Source organism: Haliotis rubra, unplaced genomic scaffold, assembly GCF_003918875.1.
Source record: "Haliotis rubra isolate DU_JTF1 unplaced genomic scaffold, ASM391887v1 Scf242, whole genome shotgun sequence".
Taxonomy (NCBI): Eukaryota; Metazoa; Mollusca; class Gastropoda; order Lepetellida; family Haliotidae; genus Haliotis; species Haliotis rubra.
In genome coordinates, this window is record NW_025766470.1 from 414,416 (window position 1) to 436,065 (window position 21,650).

Genomic DNA, 21,650 nt, shown 5'->3' on the forward strand with positions numbered 1-21,650 from the left:
TCCATGCGCACAGTCTAGGACAGGCTAGCATGAGTGATTAAAGATCCTGTATGGGTAAAGATCTTACCTGTACGTGAAAGGGTCGCAACTCATTTATGATAAAGATCTTATCATAATCTATGGGTTGTTATAAGATATCTAGTAATAAGAAGATACTAGTTTATCTGTAGCCACATGAATCAACATGATTCAACTTGTCTGAGACTGAAGTAAGACAAGAAAGTGGTCCCCCCGAGTTATAACGGAAGTTGGAAGAATAGGATCACGGAAATGCCGTTTCGCAGTTCCCATGGGGGGGGATACAGGACGTATCTAGGGACAGCTGATGAATCCACGAAGTGGTTTGACCCACCACCAATCCGTCTGATTCTATAAGCAAAAGATCATGAGTCAGGATAAGTAAACATATGTAATGTTTAAAGTAAAATTGATATTTTTATACTTATCCTGACTCATGACGAGAAGCCCTCCCGACCTCCCTGCTGAAGACACTTTGGATTTCACAGCAGATCCAAGTGCATGGGCAGAAATTCAGAATTCATGGGATTCAAGTGTTCCACTACCATTCGAAAAGGAAAGGGAGATAAGCAAAAGATCATGAGTCAGGATAAGTATAAAAATATCAAATTTACTAAAAAAAATTACATTATTTAAAACTGAACAAGTATGTATAAAGTATACATTGTATAGATATATATAACCTTTTACTATAATACACTTTATTTATATACACCCTTTTGACTAGGGTCTGAGGCCCTTTTGACTAGGGGTTTGCGACCATTTTGACTTTCTTGCAGCCCTTTTGACTAGGACCCATTATTGCAATGTTTACATGTTCTGTGTAGCTTTCCAATGATGCTACAACAAATGATTGGATCAGGGGCAAATGTGTTAGTACCATGGCTGAAAGGGTTGCTAGTATCTTTGCATATAATCAGTGTCACACAGGTAGGAATTTGGTGGCTTAGTAATCTTCTGTTGCCATGTGCTTCAGCTGTGTACTTCAGCTGAAGACAGGTTAAGATGGCCCCATTAACTATTGTTCAGTTGGGGATATGCTTGTAGCTGAGAAGTGGATTTGGGCGACTACAGTACCAAGAACATTTGGGTGGTGTAGTCAGTAGGCCTGTCCTTGTAGGAAGATTAATGAAATGGCCACTTTCACTTGTCTTCTAGAAGGGACATTGATACCAAGAGATCAATAGCACTCTGGATGATGTTCTCTTGGTATGTTTTGGAAAGGAAGCGATTCCCCTGATCTTCTTGATTTAATGACCATATTTCTAAAAATGCTATTGAGACAGAAACTGCAAATATTGATGTAATGTAAACAGTACCACATTTAGCAGACTGAAAGCTGTAAGCTCATTGTTTTTTACCACAAATGTGCAAAAGTTGTATGATCAAAATTATTTTTAAAACCTTGTAGGCGCACCACATGCATTGACTGCACCCACGGGCAGGAGAAGTGCGCATGGTGCAAGAACACCAAGAAGTGTTTGCCGTTCTCTGACTACGTCACACGTTACCTGATGGGGGAGTGCACAGGCTGGGTGGACAACGACCGCAAGGGCATCAACTGCAGCGACTGCTCCCACTACAACACGTGCAAGTCCTGCATCCAGAACTATGGGCATGGGTGTGGCTGGTGCGGCAGCACAGAGAACCCCACCATCGGGGGTGTGCCTCAATGGAGACTTCTCTGGTATGTCACGTACATCACCTCTGTCCCAGTGGGAGTCTTGGATTATGTCCCTTGCTCCAGTGTACATCCTGTGATACCTGTGCCAGTTTTGTATGAACTGTTATGATAATGTTTATAGGTGTATAGTAGGGGTGAAACGGTACACTCTTACCACGGTGCCGTATGTATTGCAGTACAAGGTCTTCGGTTTGGTCCGTTTCGGTTCGGTAAATGAGATATTTTCATAATGCAGAAAATTGACAAAAAGAGCCAAACCTAGATAGATTTTGACAAAATGATTCAATTTCTAGACATTTTAGAAACGTTTTAAAAAGGTTAATAAAATGACGGTACGAAAATCGAAAATACCAAATTGCATTACAGTATACTGAACCAAAGACTACTCTATAAAGGCTCTACTAATACTGTGGAAAAACGTTTCACCCGAGTTTATAGGGGTGAAGTTGCTGATCAGTGAAGGGGCGGTGGGGTAGCCTAGTGGTTAAAGCGTTGACTCGTCACGCCGAAGGCCCGGGTTCGATTCCCCACATGGGCACAATGTGTTAAAGAACCACTAAACTTTGTTTTTTGTTACTCTTTTAACCATTAACACCAAATTTATTCTTTAAAAACTTGTGGTTAATTAATACCGAGCGATTAAAAGTGGCCAAAAAGTCGCCTGCTTCCCTCTCGCCCGCCAACGAAACCACAGACAGGTTACGTAACTCTGTCGCCAGAGCACTGCAGTGACGTCATATGAGGAACGATTTTCAGTTAGTTGTATAGAAAGTGTGTAGCACGCTCATCATTTTGATGATTTCTCGACATCAACCACTTTACATGCCGAATCGCTGTTGCTTTGTCATCAATTGCTCCTAGGGGTCGGGTGATGGTGTCACCATGCACAGATTTCCACAGGACCCCGCAGTTCGTGCTAAATGGGTTATGTTTGTGTGAGCGGTTTAGCCGCTGTGGAAGCCTGAAACGATATCTTACTTGTGTTCAGATCGCTTCACGGAAGTTAAAGAATCAAAACTACTTACTAGTTATAGTAAAATATGTATATGATTGATGACCATAAAGATTTTCCATAACACAACTTGTAACATAACGATTTCTTCCTCGAAGTGAGGTTGTGGTCAAGTAACAATAATATTGTAAGTAGTATTATATTGACACCCACCTCGCTGCCAGAGAGAGAAATTGTTATGTTATCACGCTTATGTCATGCAAAAATCCTATTGGCCATCAATAAAATACATATTTTACTACCAGTAGAAAGTAGTTTTGATTTTGTAACTCAGTGAAAAACAAACCTAAATAGCATTTATCCACAGACTCATGGATGTTCCCGACAGGGCTACCATTTTGAAAATCGTAAAGTCTGGTAGAATTAATGAGATTATAGTTTGTTTTCATCAAGTTAGAAAATCAAAACTACTTTCTACCTGTGAAGTTAAATATGTATTGGAATCATAACCAAAAGGATTTTGCATGACACAACTTATAACATAACGATTTCTTCCACGGAAGCCAGGTGGGGGTCGAGAAGTCACAATACTGCGCGCGATAAATTTCTTGCTACATTCCCATGGTTAATGTCCACTCACCAGTATGTAGATACTAGTCAATGTGCGCCTTTATATTTGGTCTTATAATCCTAATTAGTTTATTATCATACTTTTATGCATTTTGAAACTAAATAAAAGCTGACGATCTGCTGATACTTATAGTGAATTTATAACAGAACTGTAATATCTAGACATTTTATAGTTTGCCAATGTGAATCATAATTCGCATTACACACACCCTAGTGTATGTCGTCTGTCTCATTACACTTCACGGCGAAAAACAATGATTCTGTTGAATGCTACACAAAATGAATAAAAACAAAATGCAAATATTAAAATTAAAACAGATTAAAGTTATAGGAACAATATCAGGCCATTACCTTGTTTGAGGAATGTATCCATCAATATCCACAAAACTGTTCCAAATGATGTGTCTTTTAACAGTTTTAATATACTGAAAAAGTGATAAATCTTTTCAGGTATTGGTGTATAGTCTCATTGGTCACCCAAGATAGCACACCTGGCAACTAATTCGCGAATGTCCGCCTTTCATTAAAAACAGTAATTTAGTTAGCCAATAATGGGCAATCAATCAATGTATTGCCGGTTAATCTTTCTTTGAAAGAAGGACGTTGTTTTACGCAGAGACAATCGACACGCAGAGTGTATTCAGTATAGATTAGTAAATCTACATACATAAACACTACCTTTGACAAAACTGTGTAAGATAAAAGTAATTAATCAATCAGCGTGTTATCGGTTAATCCTTTGATCGATGTTTATAATGTTGAATATTTACTCCAGACACAAGAAATGCCAAATGGGAACCTTTGTCGGGTAATCTAAGTGTGTTACCACTAATTATACCTGTTATAAATTCATTAACTGACCATCATGAATGATGGATGAATTTCTAAGACTGATATGACAAGTAGGTTCCTGTTGGACAGTTCACAGATGAACAGTGGGGTAAGGTAAACATGGAATGGTGTGTTTCAGGTACCGAAGTATGTGCCCCCTCTGGCCGGCCACAGTCTCACTGAAGTCGGGGATGCCATGCTGATTGTGATCGGTGGCTTCTCCACAGAAGACTACTTCTCAGACATGGTGTTTGAATACAAGGTGGATGAGAAGAAGGACATGAGGTGGAGGCTGTTCGGGATGGAGCTCCTCCGTGGTGCTATCCCTGTTGGTGAGTGGACATGGATATTCATCTTCAACCAAAGGGTGCTAGTCCTTTGCAGTTAACTGTTCTAAGATGTGTCCCTTGAGTGTGAATTCCAGCTCCAATTAATGATAATATCACTGTCTGTCAGTATTACACCTGACCTCATTGGTTGTCCTTGTTTCACATTTTGGATATTTCCAACCTGAGGTATAAGACCAACTTGCTCCTAGGCTTTAGCCCAGTAGTTAAAGTGTTTAGTCATCATGCTGAGGTTCCAGGTTTGATTTCCCTCATGGTACAATGAGTGAAGCCCATTTCTGTTGTCTCCCATAGTGATCTGTGAAATTAGACTTTCTCACTTAAAGAATTTGAGGGTATGACCAATCTTCCCTTTGAATTTCATATTTGGAAACCCAATTGATTGCTTGTAGTGTATGGTAAGGGGTTAATGTCTGATCTGTGTCACATACAGTTTTGACCCGTGAAGATCTGGGTTAGAATTGGTCCCCAGCAACCCATGCTTGTTGTAAGAGGTGACTCATGAGATCGGGTGGTCAGGCTCGCTGACTTGGTTGACACATGTCATTGGTTCCCAATTGTGCAGATTGATGCTCATGCTGTTGATCACTGGATTGTCTGTCCAGACTCGATTATTTACAGACCGCCGCCATATAGCTGGAATATTGCTGAGCGCGGCGTAAAACTACACTCACTCACTCGATGCTCATGCTGTTGGTCACTGGATTGATTATTTACAGACTGCCGCCAAATAGGTGAAATATTGCTGAGTGCGGGGTTAAACAACAAAACAACCAACCACATACAGTTTTCCTCCCATGTAAAACTGAAATTGATATGGAAATTAATTCTGTTCACTCATTCTCTGTACTTGTTTCTCTAGCTACATATTCTTGACTAACTATTGATACTGCCTATTACAGGAGACAGTAGTTGGTGGTATGACCTTACTGTGTGCTGTGTTTTCAGGTCTGTATGGCCACAGTGCAGTGTTTGAGCCCATATCACATACAATCTACGTTTATGGAGGCTACATGTACAAATCCGGCAGCTGGTATGTGTCCCGTGACCTACTGCACGCCTATGACGTAGTTGCTTCAATGTGGAGTTTGCTGGTTCCGGAGGGGAATGGCGAGGTGAGATATGTGCTGAAACTATAGGTTTACACGTTACAAAAGGTGTTCAACTTCGTTAGTCAGACATTCAATTTGAGCGTTACTCAAAAAAGCTTTGTATTCTATTGGAACTAAAAATATGGATTGTCCTTCAAAATGATTTATGTGTGTATTTACAGGTCTTGATTTGGCTATGTAAAATATGAACCATGGCAGCCTTTTGTTGCAAATCCTTATACTTATGTACAGATGTACTGAGTGCATGTCAAAATATTTCTGATTTGTGTCTAAACCCATGTGGACACAACGTTGATCTTTAAACACATTAAATATCTCAAAGCGTATTTTCAGTACTAAGCTAGTAACCAGTTAATGTTGGGTTTTTTGGGACTTAATGTGATCAAATTGTGTGCACATTTCAGCTTTAATGAATTTATGGGTATAGGATGCAATTAGGCGTTTATGTCAATGTGGAATTCAGATCAATTTCCTTAAACTGAATCCCAATTCATCTTCTCTTGCTTTTATATTTTGAAAATATTTTCTCTAAAGAAGCCTCTGCAAACAAAAAAGGACTGAAAATTACATGTAACAAAATATTGTTCATGTATGTGGTATTCTATGGTTCAAGAAAGTCCTATGACAGTGGATGACATGGAAAGAGTGGTCTTGTATAGCTTAGATTATTTACACAACCCTGTCATTTGATGTGAATATTATTGAATCCAGCATTAAACAACAAATATTGTCAATAATTCTTGACAGCTTTGACAAAAAATGAGTGTGATTTTCGTCCGTTGAAGGTTACTGCCAGGGCCTTTCATACTGCCGTGCACTTGGAGGACAAAATGGTGGTCATCGGTGGCCTGGAGGCAGACGGGAGTCGCGTTGGACATCTGCTGATTTACAAGTATCGCTGCAACACTAGGCACAAAGTTGACAAAGGTAACAAAATCAGTTTTCCTTTTTTATGATAACTGGTGTCAAAATCCTCATTAATAATGATGAGTGATAATGAGTGAGTGGTAGGGTGGAAGAGAGGGAGTGTATTGTTGAACCCTGAGTCTGTCTTTGTGTTCTGTGGATCTGTGAAGATCCAGGTTAGAATTGATCTTCAGTAACCCATGCTTGTCGTAAGAGGAGACTAATGAGATCGGGTGGTCAGGCACGCTGACTTGGTTGACACACATCATTGTATCCCAATTCTGTAGATCGATGCTCCTGCTGTTGATCACTGGATTGTCTGGTCCAGATTCGATTATTTATAGACTGCCACCATATAGCTGGATTATCGCTGAGCGCGGCGTAAAACTAAACTCACTCACTCACTTGTGTTCTGTGATACTGGTTGAAGTTCTGTGACACAGGAGAGGATATATGATATTGATGCACTGTGATATTGTCTGAAATTCTGTGATATTGATAAAGGTATTGTGAAGTTGTTACAATTACTGTACTATTGTGATTTATTATCTACGAGGGCAAAATTATTGGCATTCATATTTTTCATAACGATGCCTTGGGGCAAAATATCACTTTGTCATGGTGACATGACGTCATGAACAATGCTATATGTCATGTTTCCTCCATGACGTTGCGTTCTACATGCAGCGATGGCAGTTAGCCAGTCTATGTTTGAAAGTAGATTTGGATTTATTTTCCTCTTTTTGACGACTTTGGTAATAAATAAAGCATTATATTCATGCCTATATCATACTATGTTCACGACACTTGTGCCGAAATATCTGTATATCCCTCGCTTTTGCTCAGGAAATAACAACATTTAGACACTTGTGTCGTAAACATAGTATGACATGGGCACTCATATAATATCCTCTATATATTGTGATGTACTGTGATATTGATGCAAGTTCTGTACTATGGCTTGCAGACCTCGGAACAGGACTTGAGGCAGCAGCAGTTGTGGGCATCAAAGCTGTTGTCAGCGACAATAACATCTACCTCTTTGGCGGCTTCTCTGGCACAACAGTTGGCACTATGTCTCGTCTTACTGTTCCTGATGATGTCTGCAAGCTGATCGACACGAAATACTGCAATCTGCAAGGGTGTTCACTCTGCACCAGCGTGGTGGAGGGCAAGGAGAACGAGTCCATCTGCTATTCCAGTGATGGAGAGAAACCTGAAGGGTAGGAGACTGAACAGATTCTTTTTTCCAAATTTTATCTGCCAGGGCTATTGATGTGAATAATGTTTTCCAGAGAAGTATAGTTAGAGGCCATTAATGAATCATGTATTAGAATCAGTGCATGTTTTGGGATTTATTAGGGACTTCAAACTAAGAGTCCTTGGTGGGCAAATTGGGGAAAAATTCATGATATTTTTCAAAGTTGGATTTACTAAATGTTTCTATTTTCATAAATTAGGAGGAATTGGGAATTTTGAAATTTAAAAAAAAAGAGAATGTATATTGTCATTTGCATTAAATGTCTAGATTAATCTCAGGCAACTTGTGTTTATTAGTCAACTTTGGCCTGTATTTGAGAACCATGGGCAGAATAGGCCCTACTACTTCTTCATTCTTGTGGTGGTGGGGTAGCCTAGTGGTTAAAGTGTTGGCTTGGCACGGCGAAGACCGGGTTTGGTTCCCCACATGGGTACAGTGTGTGAAGCCCATTTCTGGTGTCCCCGCTGTTTTACTGCTGGAATATTGCTAGAATTGGCATAAAACTAAACTCACTCACTCACTCTACATTTTTGCCATGGAAACAAAAATTGAGGATTGGAAGGACACAATGTATGAGCATGGTGATTTTGTGTGTCATGGGATGACATGGATTGTTGGTCAACCACTTGTTTGCCTGCCACAGACTGCCATTTACAGACTGCCATAATAAAGCTCAAGCTTGCAGATTGCTGACTAAAATAGTGAGTGAATGATGATGTTTGATGGTTGTAGTGACATTTTCTGTTGTCAGTTGTACGAGTGAGGACAAGAAGCTGAAGTGTAACAACCTGTGGTACAACAGCACCAACTGCTACAGATACACCTCCTGCAGCCAGTGTCTGGCAGTCTACCCTCAGTTCAAGGACCAGTCTCCGGTAAGCAGTGTGCGACAATCACGCCAGCCCAAGACTACTAAACTGCCAAGTCAATTCCCAATTCTGGTAGTCCTTATTGATCTGAATGATTTGGGAGCTGTAATTCTGAGCTTGGGCCTTATTCTCGAAATGTTTGTAGCCCTAAGCAGTGTAGGAAAGATAGTCCGTCCCAACGTCCGAGACGGGTGAATTTTGTGGAGGACGGGTTAAAAAAATATCTAGTCCGTCCTCATGTCGGGTCAATTTTAGCAAACCAATGACATATATATAATGATTATAACCTTTTTGAATATTTACTGCCGAAGGTGTTTTATTTATATTTGGAGGACAGGCTAGATTTTGGCAGGACTGGTAAAAAATTTGACCTGCCAGTCCTGTGGACAGGCTAGATTTTCTACATCTTTCCTACACTGCCCTAAGAATTCTTAGCTTTGATCGTAGCCAATGTGTTAAGAATGGGCTTAAGAAGTTTGTAGGGCTATGAACGTTTCGAGAATAGCTAGCCAGGTCTCTTCAGTTTTGCTACATAAATAAAAGCGACAGAAAAGTTAGACGTGTTGTTTAGTCTCAGGACCAGCTGCAAACACAAACGAGTGATATAATGTGTCCTCTGGTTCTTTGGTATCACCGGGGGCGGTGGGGTAGCCTAGTGGTTAAAGCGTTGGCTCGTCACGCCTAAGACCCGGGTTCGAATCCCCACATGGGTACAATGTGTGAAGCCCATTTCTGGTGTCCCCTGCCGTGATGTTGCTGGAATATTGCTAAAAGCGGCGTAAAACCAAAACTCAGTCAGTCAGTCTTTGGTATCATCTGTTAAGGAATGAGTTCCTAAGACCAAGTAGTGCAGTGACGTGTAACTAAAGTCTGTCAGTATGTTCACCATGTCTTGAAGTTCATAACTCTTCAAGTGTGTGCATGTTGCTATACAAGAATGTAGTTGAACGTGACCTCTTCTCAAATTGTGTACAGATGTTGCTATTTGATAATTACAGACTTTCCCATTATAGTTTCAGTTTAGGATTTTTGATTTTTCTTGTTTTGTTTCTCTTTCCACTGGGGACGGTAGGGTTGCCCAGTGGTTAAAGCATTCGCCCGTCACACTGAAGACCCGGCTTCGATTCCCTACGAGGGTACAATTTGTGATCCCAATTTCTGGTGTCCCCCGCTGTGATATTACTGGAATATTGCTAAAAGCGGCGTAAAACTATACTCATTCACTCACTCACTCTCTTTCCACTGAACACTATAGCCAAGCAAAGGGATGAAAACATGAAGTAATGTGGAAGGACAAAACTTATTGACAATTGTATAACATATAGCTGATGAAACTAGCTAATGAGTATGAAAACCCTGTTGAGATAGGTAGTGTTTGTTAGTATTACACACTGCTTGTTCCTTGTGACGGGGCGGTGGGGTAGCCTAGGGGTTAAAGTGTTTGCTCGTCGCGCTGTAGGCCCAGGTTTGATTCCCCACATGGGTACAATGTGTGAAGCCCATTTCTGGTGTCCCCCACCATGATATTACTGGACTATTGCTAAAAGTGGCATAAAACCATTCTCACTCACTCACTCGCTCATTCCTTGTGACAGAAGTGCCAGTGGTGTCGTAACTGTCCAGAAGGCAAGTGTATCAGGAAGGATGCTGACTGTAAAGAGGAGACGAAGTGTAACGGCCAGCAGGACTCCATCCACACTGCCAAGAAATGCTTCCAATACTTGTGTCCCTACTCTAACTGTGAACGATGTACTGAACATGAGAGTTGTGGCTGGACCAGGAATGTCAAGAGATCAGGTGAGTTGTTAGGATGGATAAAAGCAACAAGACTCTTCCAGGTTCATACAGGGTCCATTGTACAATTCTGATTGTGTCACAAGTTTGTGTTTATTGATCATCATTCAACAGTGCCCAAACTGCCCAATGATTAAGCAAATGTCTCTAGTTCTATCAAGCTTTCAGACCTGATCAAAATGTAAAAATCACCTTTTTTAGTGCCACTATTCAAAAGCCAATATTTGCCATAAGAGATGGCTAATATAATGCAGTGTTTCCGTTCTCCGGTATATGCCTGAAAATCGCCGGTAACATTTGTTGGGGACCGGTAAATTGAAAGCCAACCGGATACTGCGTCCGGTAAATAATTATGTATTAAAATAGAAAAATCATGGGTAAGCGAAATCAGTCTTGGCTGTGCTTTCATGGTCGCAAAAGTTGTTATGTTTGGGAAATACCCAGGCTAAAAAATAACTTTAAAATGAGTACTTACAGTATGGTAATAGGATATGACCGGCAAATTTAATTCATGACCGGTAAAATTTTAGGTTGCCAGACACAGTGTCCCATAAATAATTTAGTCAGCGGAAACATTATAATGGTATCTGGTGTACAGGCATATGTCAATGCTCATAATGTCGACCATTGGATTTTCTGATATCGGCTTGTTTACTTATAGGCTGCCGTCATATGCATGGCATATTGTTTAGGTGCAGCGTTAAACAAACGAGAAAGGGGAACTTAAACTAGACTATTCGCTGCCTATTATTACGTACAAATGTCGCACACATTTGTGTTGTTGCATCGTCGGCAGTGGTGACGTGATTCAAATCATATTGTTACGTAAGTTTGAATGATGTCACAAATGAGGAGTTCCTGATGCTGAAACGCCCGGCTGATGACACTTTACTGCTGTACCTGTAATCAGTGTCAGTGAGAGTAGACAGAAAAAGCATGTGGACCTTTTGGTTTACGTTTGTATTTACAATGTTGATAAACATCATGTGTTGGCCAATTTCTGGGTTTTATTGAGTATTTGAAGCACAGGAATATTTCATTTGAAACCTCCGGTTAACGTTGTTGGTTCCAAATAAATTGCCGTGCTTTGAATACTCAATAACACCCGGAAATTGGCCAACACATGATGTTTATTACCTAAGTGTTGTGTATAAGACAAAAGGCAGGATATTATTAACCTTACGTGTTGTGTATAACACTGAAGGCAGGATATTATATATTGATGCTACAGGGGAGAGCAACCGCTTCATCAGTGGAGATCCGATTTATGACTGGAACTGTGTGGCAACATCTCTCCTCTCCAAGAAGGGGAACCACAGTAACTCCATGCCCCCCAACAACTGCACGCGGCGCTGCTACACCTTCAAAACCTGCGACATGTGTCTGGCCTCAAGTGGAGGGGAAGGGGGTTCTCAGGAGTGCATCTGGAGTGAGACTCTACAAGAGGTGAGTCCACAATGTCCTTACTTCACCCACAACCCCATGCCAGTACAAGCCATTGATAAGAACCAGTTGTCAGTATGAGAATTGCTGCAGCCAGATATGTACAGGAATGTTTATATCTGCTGTGTAACACATTCACATTCTTTGCTGTACATATTTGCTTGTATTAGTTGGGCCACAATGCAATTATTGTTGGTTCCGATCTGTCGATTGTGTTATGTTCTTCAGGACCAGTCATGTTCGTAGGTTTTAACAAAAATGCAGATATTTCAAAATGTCGGTCAGCTCCTGGATCAAATGAAACAGGATAGCAATGTTTGAAGCCAAAAGGTGTCCTTGGTGAAAATGCAGGAATTATACTAAAGTTGGTTTTAAACCGTGCCAGCAGTTTATCTTATATTTTAAGTATGGCACCAATGTTGGATAGGGGGAACAGAATAAGAATGGGGAGGTCCCAGAAATGGCATGCTGATTCCGTGGTTGCAGAAGGCAGAAAATTGGGACGTCCCATGTACAGCTTGCTAATTGTATTGGGGGGCAACAGAATGAGAATTTCAGGATTTCGATAGTGGCATTTTGGTTTTATTGGGGGAAAACAATAAATGAAATGGGAAGTCCCAATTGTAGGAGGTTTGTTGTTGAACAAGAAGTGGGAGTGCTCAGTGGATGACGGAATAAGAAGTACAGGTTTGGTGTCTGTTGTGTGATCAACTTGCAACACTTGTGTCTTGGGGCTTCATATCACTTTGCATGGTTATCATGATTAAGATGAAATTCTTACAAGACAGCATACAGTCACCAGTCCTCTCCTGTATATATGCACTCCACAACTATCCTGTATATTTGACTGTATCTTCAGTAACCCATGCTTGTCATAAGAGGTGACTATGGGATCAGGTGGTCAGGCTTGCTGACTTGATGGACATGTCATCGTATCCCAATTGTGTAAATCGATACTCATTGTGTTGATCACTGGATTGTCTGGTCCAGACTCAATTATTTACAGATCGTCGCCATATAGATGGAATATTGCTCAGTGCAGTGTTAAACTAAACTCACTCACTCACCCGTGACTGTTTGTTACATTTCAGTGTATGCCTCCTGCCTACCGCCCTCTTCGATGCTCATTTGGAGAATGTGGGTTTGTCATCCAACAGAGGAAAAATAAAACCCTTCAACCAACTGCTCGTTGCCCTCTGCCCTGTGGCAACCACACCAAGTGTGCTGAGTGCATTACAGCACCTGGGTGTGGCTGGTGTGCATTCGGGGGACAGAATGGCCTGGGGGTGTGCATGAAGGGGGGACGAGCTGGACCATCTGGCGGGGCCTGTCTGGATGACCATCGGATGGAGATGCACCTCAGTTAGTACCGTTTCCATGTAGTAATTAGAGAAACTCTATGTGCTGAGACACTGCCAGTGTTCCAAATATTTACTTATCAGAGCTTGCAAAAAGGCAGTGAAAGCCAAAAGATATTTGCCAGAACATATGAAGCACAGCTTACAATACTTGCATTTCACAACCTTTATATTACTATCAAATGTGTCATTGTGCTTTAATGTTACAGATCAAAGATACAACCAATATGATTTTGGGGGGAATTATTATACACATACGATTAAGAGAAGGCTTTTACACATGTTCTCCAAAACACACAGTAACTTGATTTTCCATTAAATATTGACCCCAGCCATGTAGATTTGCATTTAATACATGAACGCGTTTTATTGTTCCAACTCTTTACTCTTTGTTTCTGATTTGTTGTAAAATGTTGATAATACAAACTGAGAGACTCTCTTTTCTACTAGTTTCAATAGTTCTTTTGTTCCCAATTATTTTTATTTGTTTTTCCGTGAAAATGACCCTGAACTGCTACACACGCTCTCCACTGTTTGACGTGTTCAGTATCCAAGGTTACTTTTGATTTGTGTTTTGCTTTGTTTCTGATCAGTCAGTTTTGACACCTTGCTGTTAATAGGGGTCTGTGATCTATTTAAGGAAAGACGGATAAATTTACAGAAACACAGTCCGACGGAGTTGCTGGTGCCCACATCTGGTCCTTTGACAGCTGCCCACCTGAGAATGAGTGCCTCAATGGTCACCACACCTGCAACGAGAGAAGACTCAGAGCTGCATTGACACTCCCTCCCACTTCAAGTGCGAATGTAAGAGCGGATATGTGGCCACTCAGCAGTAAGTGCCTCTCCTGTTTTTCTACGAATACAAGGTGCGGTGGGGTAGCCTAGTGGTTAAAGCGTTCACTCGTCACGCCGAAAGATCCAGGTTCTATTCCCCACATGGTTACAATGTGTGAAGCCCATTTTTGGTGTCCCCCGACTCAATGTTGCTGGAATATTGCTAAAAGCGGCGTAAAACCAAACTCGCTCACTAGCTCTACAAATACAACGTTCAGAAGTTAGAAAAGGCAACAAATTTAAGATCTGCCTTGAAAAGGTCTTTACTTGGCAGAGTCGCCTTGAAAACACATTGATTTGTAAACTAGCCTTTGAAAGACCAGGAATCTATCAAACAGGCTTGACTAAATCTGACAGAATGCCTTGATAATGTTCTGGCATTCAGTCTCAGTATTTGAGTTTGTTTCAGGGGTGTGCTTGTGTAACCCTGTGTGTTGTGTGTCACAGTGCCACAGGGTTAATTGGTAACCTGGTGGTTAGAGCAAACGCTTGTCATGCCAGAAACCCTGAAACGATTCCCCATGCGAGTATAATGTTTGAAGCCAATGTCTTGTGTCCTCTGCTGTGATATTGCTGGAATTATACCATACTCGCTCCTTCGCTCATAGTTCCCAAGTGTTTGAGTTTGTGTATGTCCCGGAGAGCAACTGTATGTCACAGTGTGTCACTGGTCACTGTATTCCTATATTTGAGTTTGTGTATGTCCCAGAGAGTAGCTGTATGTCACAGTGTGTCACTGGTCGCTCTATTCCTATATTTGAGTTTGTGTATGTCCCAGAGAGCAACTGTATGTCACAGTGTGTCACTGGTCACTCTATTCCTATATTTGAGTTTGTGTATGTCCCAGAGAGTAGCTGTATGTCACAGTGTGTCACTGGTCACTCTATTCCTATATTTGAGTTTGTGTATGTCCCAGAGAGTAGCTGTATGTCACAGTGTGTCACTGGTCGCTCTATTCGTATATTTGAGTTTGTGTATGTCCCAGAGAGCAACTGTATGTCACAGTGTGTCACTGGTCACTCTATTCCTATATTTGAGTTTGTGTATGTCCCGGAGAGCAACTGTATGTCACAGTGTGCCAGTGATTGCTCTATTCCTATATTTGAGTTTGTGTATGTCCCGGAGAGCAACTGTATGTCACAGTGTGTCACTGGTCGCTCTATTCGTATATTTGAGTTTGTGTATGTCCCGGAGAGCAACTGTATGTCACAGTGTGTCACAGATTGTTCTATTCCTGTATTTGAGTTTGTGTATGTTCCAGGGGTGAGCAGTGTGGACCAGTGTGCCACCAGCGCTGTAATCAAGGCAAGTGCGTCCATCCTGACCAGTGTGAGTGCAACTTCGGTTGGGTCGGCGTCAGCTGCAACACGGAGTGCCAGTGTAACATGCACAGCAACTGTGAGGATGAAACAAAAGCTGATAACTGCACCCAGTGCCTCAACAATACTCAGGTAATACACAATAGAGATAACCTGTGAAGATCCAGGTCAGAATTGGTCATCAGCAACCCATGCTTGTTGTATGAGGCAACTAAGAATGAGTAGTCAGGCTGTCTAGCTTGGTTGGCCCATGTTATTATCCCCCGCTGCAGGTTTAGCGCGTAGCGGGGATATAGTATCAGGCTCTATCCGTCCGTCCGTACATACGTACGTACGAATTGGAATATCTTAAGAATGTTGACTAGTTTCTTTTCATATTTGGTACCTAGGTTCATCACAGTATAAGAAAGGTCCCAGTCAGGTTTGGTGACCTTGACCTTAATTTCAAAGTCACAAGAGGACTTTAACGTTTTACCCTTGTCAGCGAGATATCTCAAGAACTGTTCACTAGATTTTCTTCATATTCAACACCAAACTTTATCTAGGGAAGGCGCAGGGCCCAGTTGATTTGGGTGACCTTCACTTGATTTTCAAGGTCCTAGTGACACTTTGAAGATTTCAGTGTGTTAACCTGCATGTTATGCTTGTCAGCGAGATACCTCAAGAACCATTCCTGGATTTCCTTCATATTTGACACCAAGCTTCATCCAGGGAAGGCGCAGGGCCCAGTTGACTTGGTTGACCTTCTCTTGATTTTCAAGGTCCCAGTGACACTTTGAAGATTTCAGTGTGTTAACCTGCATGTTAAGATGGTCAGCGAGATATCACAAGAACCATTCACTGGACTTTCTTCATATTTGACACCAATCTTCATCTAGGGAAAGTGCAGGGCCCAGTCAATTGTGGTGACCTTCACATAATTTTCAAGGTCACTGCGACACTTTGAAGATTTCAGCATGTTAACCTGAATTCACTGGATTTTCTTCATAGACTTTCAAGACTTCCCTTGAATATTTTTCAATAAGCAATTTCTTTAGTACCATTTTTGCATATTTCATCCACTATGACATTCATGTCAAGGTCGGGGCGGTGGGGTAGCCTAATGGTTAAAGCGTTGGCTCGTCACGCCGAAGACCCAGGTTCGAATCCCCACATGGGCACAATGTGTGAAGCCCATTTCTGGTGTCCCGTGCCGTGATGTTGCTGGAATATTGCTAAAAGCGGCGTAAAACCAAACTCAGTCAGTCAGTCATGTCAAGGTCAAAGTCAGTCTTGAAAATATTTGTGTGTTTGAACAACTAAAGAGCAAGATGTCAAGAGAGGTTGACTGGTCCTGTTTTTGTTGACATTTAACTTCATCTTAAACTTTCATTACTTTTTTAGTTTGATTTGATAATTTGCGGCAGTGGATTATGTCACCTTAGTGACAATGCTTGTTATATCCCAATTGTGTAGATCAATGCTCATGTTGTTGATCTCTGGATTGTCTGGTCCAGACTTGATTATTTACAGACCGCCGCCATATACTAGTAGCTGGAATATTGCTGAGTGTGGCATTAAACAACAAACCACAAAGCCCAATAGCAATAGATAGATACATGCAGTACAGCAACACCTGAGAACAGAACAAGACCTGAAACTACTCAACAACAAAAGTAACAGATGCATGTTCTTATTAGACATGGTGAATGTGGAACATTCAGGCAGTAATGGAAATTGAGGTGAATTGTTAGGGTGAGAAGTGATGAATGAGTTTCTGTTTCAGGGAAAAGATTGTGGAGAGTGCAAGGAAAACTTTGTGGGCAATCCGAAGAAGGGAGGAAAGTGTATACCTTGCCATCAGTTCTGCAACAACCATACTAACAAGTGCAGGCTGGATGTGAGTAGTCGTGGCACCTTGTAACTGTGCTGTAGTAGCACGTAGTGTTTGGGTGGCAGAATATGCCTGCCTTATGTTTCATGATAGTCAAGGAACAAAACTGGTTAGACATGATCTCAAACAACCCTGATCATAAGAGGTCACTTCATGGATCTGGGGCTCCTTTTACAAAGCAACCTTTACTAAGGTTAACCTTAGCTCCCATTCTTTAACATTACACTAAGGCTACCTTAGTGACGTACGATTACCTTAGTGCTTTGTGAAAGGAGGCTCTGGGCCCCGTTCCACAAATCTATCAAAGCGCTATGAATGTCGTAAGTCTTTGCTACAGTATAGGAAGTCTGTTTTGTACGAGAAAGTTACGAGATCTTAGGCTTACAAGAGCTTTGTGAAACAGGGTACAGGTGGTTGGGCTCTGTGATTAGGCAGAGAGAGTGTTAATATAACCCAATGGAGGAGAGTGTAAATCAGAATATCATGAGATTGTCTGGTCCAGACTCAATCATACATAGGCCACTGTACTTGGATTGTTGCAAATTATGTTGGCATCAAAGAAGCAACACACACAGTCAAGATACAATACATGGCAATACTTTGTGTATATTCCATGAGGAAGATCTATTTTCGAGGCATTTAAAGTTAGTCTTGTAGATATTTTGCATCATTTATTACCCTGTTCTGAATTCTTGACCTGTGAAGGCCCGGGTTAGAATATTGATCTTCAGTAACCCATGCTTGTCGTAAGAGGCGACTAACAGGATCGGGTGGTCAGGCTCGCTGACTTGGTTGACACATGTTGTTGATCACTGGATTGTCTGGTCCAGACTCGATTATTTACAGACCACCACCATATAGCTGGAATATTGCTGAGTGCGGCGTAAAACTAAACTCATTCACTCACTCACTCTGAATTCTTGTCAACCAATTGATAGAATGACCCACTCAGCAAGAGCAGACGAGGGCCAACGGAGGATGAAGCTATATGTGTGGACTGCCAGCATAATACTCAGGGCGTGCACTGCCAGATGTGTATGCAAGGACACTTCAGACTGCAGGAAGAACCCAAAACTAAAGAGTGCACTGCGTAAGTTGTAACAATTGTCACCATCGCTCTGATGTGATGTTAATGGAATATTGCAAAATGTGGCATGAAACCATACTCACTCACCCACTGTTAATCCTCTGTGTACAGTATGTGAAGCCCATGCTTGATGGCCCTCAGCAGTTGCAGAATCCGCTTTCCATGCTCATTGTTGTGTATGTGATAGGAGGAATTAGGACAGATATGAGAAGATAATTTGGTCCCAGAGAAGGCGTATATATTTGAATTGAGGTTTTTGTTCAGTCAGTATGTTGGGGGCATTGTCAGGCATCAGTGTCTGTATGTTACTGATGTTTTCAGGTGTCAATGTTAGTATGCTACTGATGTTTTCAGGTGTCAATGTTAATGTGTTGCTGGTGTTTTCAGGTGTGAGTGTCAGTATGTTACTGATGTTTTCAGGTGTCAATGTGTTACTGATGTTTTCAGGTGTCAGTATGTTACTGATGTTTTCAGGTGTCAGTGTGTTACTGATTTTCAGGTGTCAGTGTGTTACTGATGTTTTCAGGTGTCAGTGTGTTACTGAAGTTTTCAGGTGTCAGTATGTTACTGATGTTTTCAGGTGTCAGTATGTTACTGATGTTTTCAGGTGTCAGTGTGTTACTGATGTTTTCAGGTGTCAGTGTGTTACTGATGTTTTCAGGTATGTTACTGATGTTTTCAGGTGTCAGTGTCAGTCATGTTATTGATGTTTTCAGGTGTCAGTATGTTACTGATGTTTTCAGTGTCAGTATGTTACTGATGTTTTGATGTTTCAGGTGTCAGTATGTTACTGATGTTTTCAGGTGTCAGTGTCAGTATGTTACTGATGATGTCTGTCAGGTGTCAGTATGTTACTGATGTTTTCAGGTGTCAGTATGTTACTGATGTGTTTTCAGGTGTCAGTATGTTTTCTTACTGATGTTTTCAGGTGTCAGTATGTTACTGATGTTTTCAGGTGTCTGACTGATGTTTTCAGGTGTCAGTATGTTACTGATGTTTTCAGGTGTCAGTATGTTACTGATGTTTTCAGGTGTCAGTATGTTACTGATGTTTTCAGGTGTCAGTATGTTACTGATGTTTTCAGGTGTCAGTGTCAGTATGTTACTGATGTTTTCAGGTGTCAGTATGTTACTGATGTTTTTTCAGGTGTCAGTATCTAACTGATGTTTTCAGGTGTCAATGTCAGTATGTTACTGATGTTTTCAGGTGTACTGAAGGTGTCAGTATGTTACTGATGTTTTCAGGTGTCAATGTTAGTATGTTACTGATGTTTTTGTCAATGGTGTACAATGTTTTGTTACTGATGTTTTCAGGTGTCAAATGTTAGTGTGTTACTGATGTTTTCAGGTGTCAATGTTAATGTGTTACTGATGTTTTCAGGTGTCAATGTTAGTGATGTTACTGATGTTTTCAGGTGTCAGTGTGTTAATGTTTTCAGGTGTCAGTGTGTTACTGATGTTTTCAGGTGTCAATGTTCAGTGTGTTACTGATGTTTTCAGGTGTCAATGTTAGTGTGTTACTGATGTTTTCAGGTGTCAATGTCAGTATGTTACTGATGTTTTCAGGTGTCAATGTTAGTGTGTTACTGATGTTTTCAGGTGTCAATGTCAGTATGTTACTGATGTTTTCAGGTGTCAATGTCAGTATGTTACTGATGTTTTCAGGTGTCACTGTCAGTATGTTACTGATGTTTTCAGGTGTCACTGTCTGTATGTTACTGATGTTTTCAGGTGTCAATGTCAGTATGTTACTGATGTTTTCAAGTATGTTACTGATGTTTTCAGGTGTCAATGTCAGTATGTTACTGATGTTTTCAGGTGTCAGTATGTTACTGATGTTTTCAGGTGTCACTGTCGGTATGTTACTGATGTTTTCAGGTGTCAGTGTAACGGCCACAGCAACATGTGTAACCGACAGACTGGGGAGAGTTGTCTGTGTCAGAACAACACGGAGAGCAAGTGTGACAAGGACAGTACAGAGCCATGTTGGCAGAGACAGGTAGGGGGGCAATGTATCACAAAATTATCAATATGTCACTATGTCCATTTTATCACCTTCAAGTGCCAACTGGTAAGCAATTATCTTGACTCAGGTATGTGATACACTCAGTCCTGAGATCCTGAATGTTGTTGAAATAAGCAGTACATTAACACAGCCTTGTATTCACATAGCATTAGGTCTGGTAAAAGAATAAATAGGACATAGATGTGACGTGACTGGGAGATTAGATGAGGTTTTAGACATAATATATTACCATATTGACATATGCACGAATTTCATGAAGTTTGTTGTCTTTTGCTTTCAAATAGGTACTTCATGTATCTGGATACCAATATTTGAAAGTGTATCACACATAGGTTCACAATGGTGGAAGTATCTGAGGAGACCATGTCGTCTTCTTTAAATGGAGCATTTGATTGTGTTGCAGTGTTCTGAGTGTCGGGAGTACTTCATGGGGACCCCCACCAACAACCATCAGTGTTACCGCCAGATGACTGTAGACAAGGAGTATTGCTTCGACCCGGAGACACAGAACAACTGCAACCGAGAACCTATGGCCCTCAGACAAGGAAGAACGGTCTTTTTTGCAGTCCAACCAAAATATCTGAACGTCAATATTCGTATTACAATAGATGTAACGATGGGAGGTAAGATTTAATGTTGACAGAAGCCCTGTCCAAAATATTTGACCGTCATTATTCGTATTTGAATTGATTTGACAATGGGAGGCAAGATATAATGCTAACATATGTCCTATCTAAAGTATTGGATAACCATGGAAATTGAGACAAAACAAGTCTTGTCCATGAGAGAGTACAAAAATGGGTATTTGCTGGCCACAATGGTTTTACTTATGAACATCATTTGTAGTCAGAATTTGTATTGCTTAGGGAGTGTTTTCGCTATTTACAACCTGCACTGGTGCATGTTAAAAGTTCCTGGTGCAGGTTACCTTCAGTAACGGTTTGGTGTACCCCATAACCCCTACATACCATTACCCCTACACCCCAGTACCCCTACAATTAGTTAAAACAACACACAGCATTTACCTGTCTGGCATAATGGACTGACCCAAGGAGAGATTAGTGCATAGAGTATACAGATTGGGATCAGCTAAAAGTTGATTAGTTTCATGATGAAAGATAAACCTCTAGTGAGTAGAACAATTTTACAAATTGGATAGTGTTTTGTGTCAAGGAAATTTAGGATCAGCTAAAAGTTGATTAGTTTCATGATGAAAGATAAACCTCTAGTGAGTAGAACAATTTTACAAATTGGATAGTGTTTTGTGTCAAGGAAATTTGGGATCAGCTAAAAGTTGATTAGTT

General features: G+C 41.0%; 1 protein-coding gene across 1 annotated transcript in view; it reads left to right on the top strand.

Moving 5' to 3' along the window:
• LOC124278857 (multiple epidermal growth factor-like domains protein 8) overlaps positions 1–21,650 on the top strand; it is a 64,258-nt gene that overhangs the window by 39,075 nt on the left and 3,533 nt on the right. The window contains 18 exon segments of the mRNA XM_046714641.1: positions 1,430–1,682; positions 1,684–1,733; positions 1,824–1,911; positions 4,255–4,447; positions 5,411–5,577; positions 6,360–6,501; positions 7,448–7,703; positions 8,493–8,616; positions 10,206–10,407; positions 11,636–11,850; positions 12,939–13,209; positions 13,846–13,970; positions 13,973–14,040; positions 15,304–15,493; positions 17,127–17,240; positions 18,173–18,324; positions 20,199–20,319; positions 20,750–20,969. Coding sequence (XP_046570597.1) covers positions 1,430–1,682; positions 1,684–1,733; positions 1,824–1,911; positions 4,255–4,447; positions 5,411–5,577; positions 6,360–6,501; positions 7,448–7,703; positions 8,493–8,616; positions 10,206–10,407; positions 11,636–11,850; positions 12,939–13,209; positions 13,846–13,970; positions 13,973–14,040; positions 15,304–15,493; positions 17,127–17,240; positions 18,173–18,324; positions 20,199–20,319; positions 20,750–20,969 — 2,951 coding nt within the window.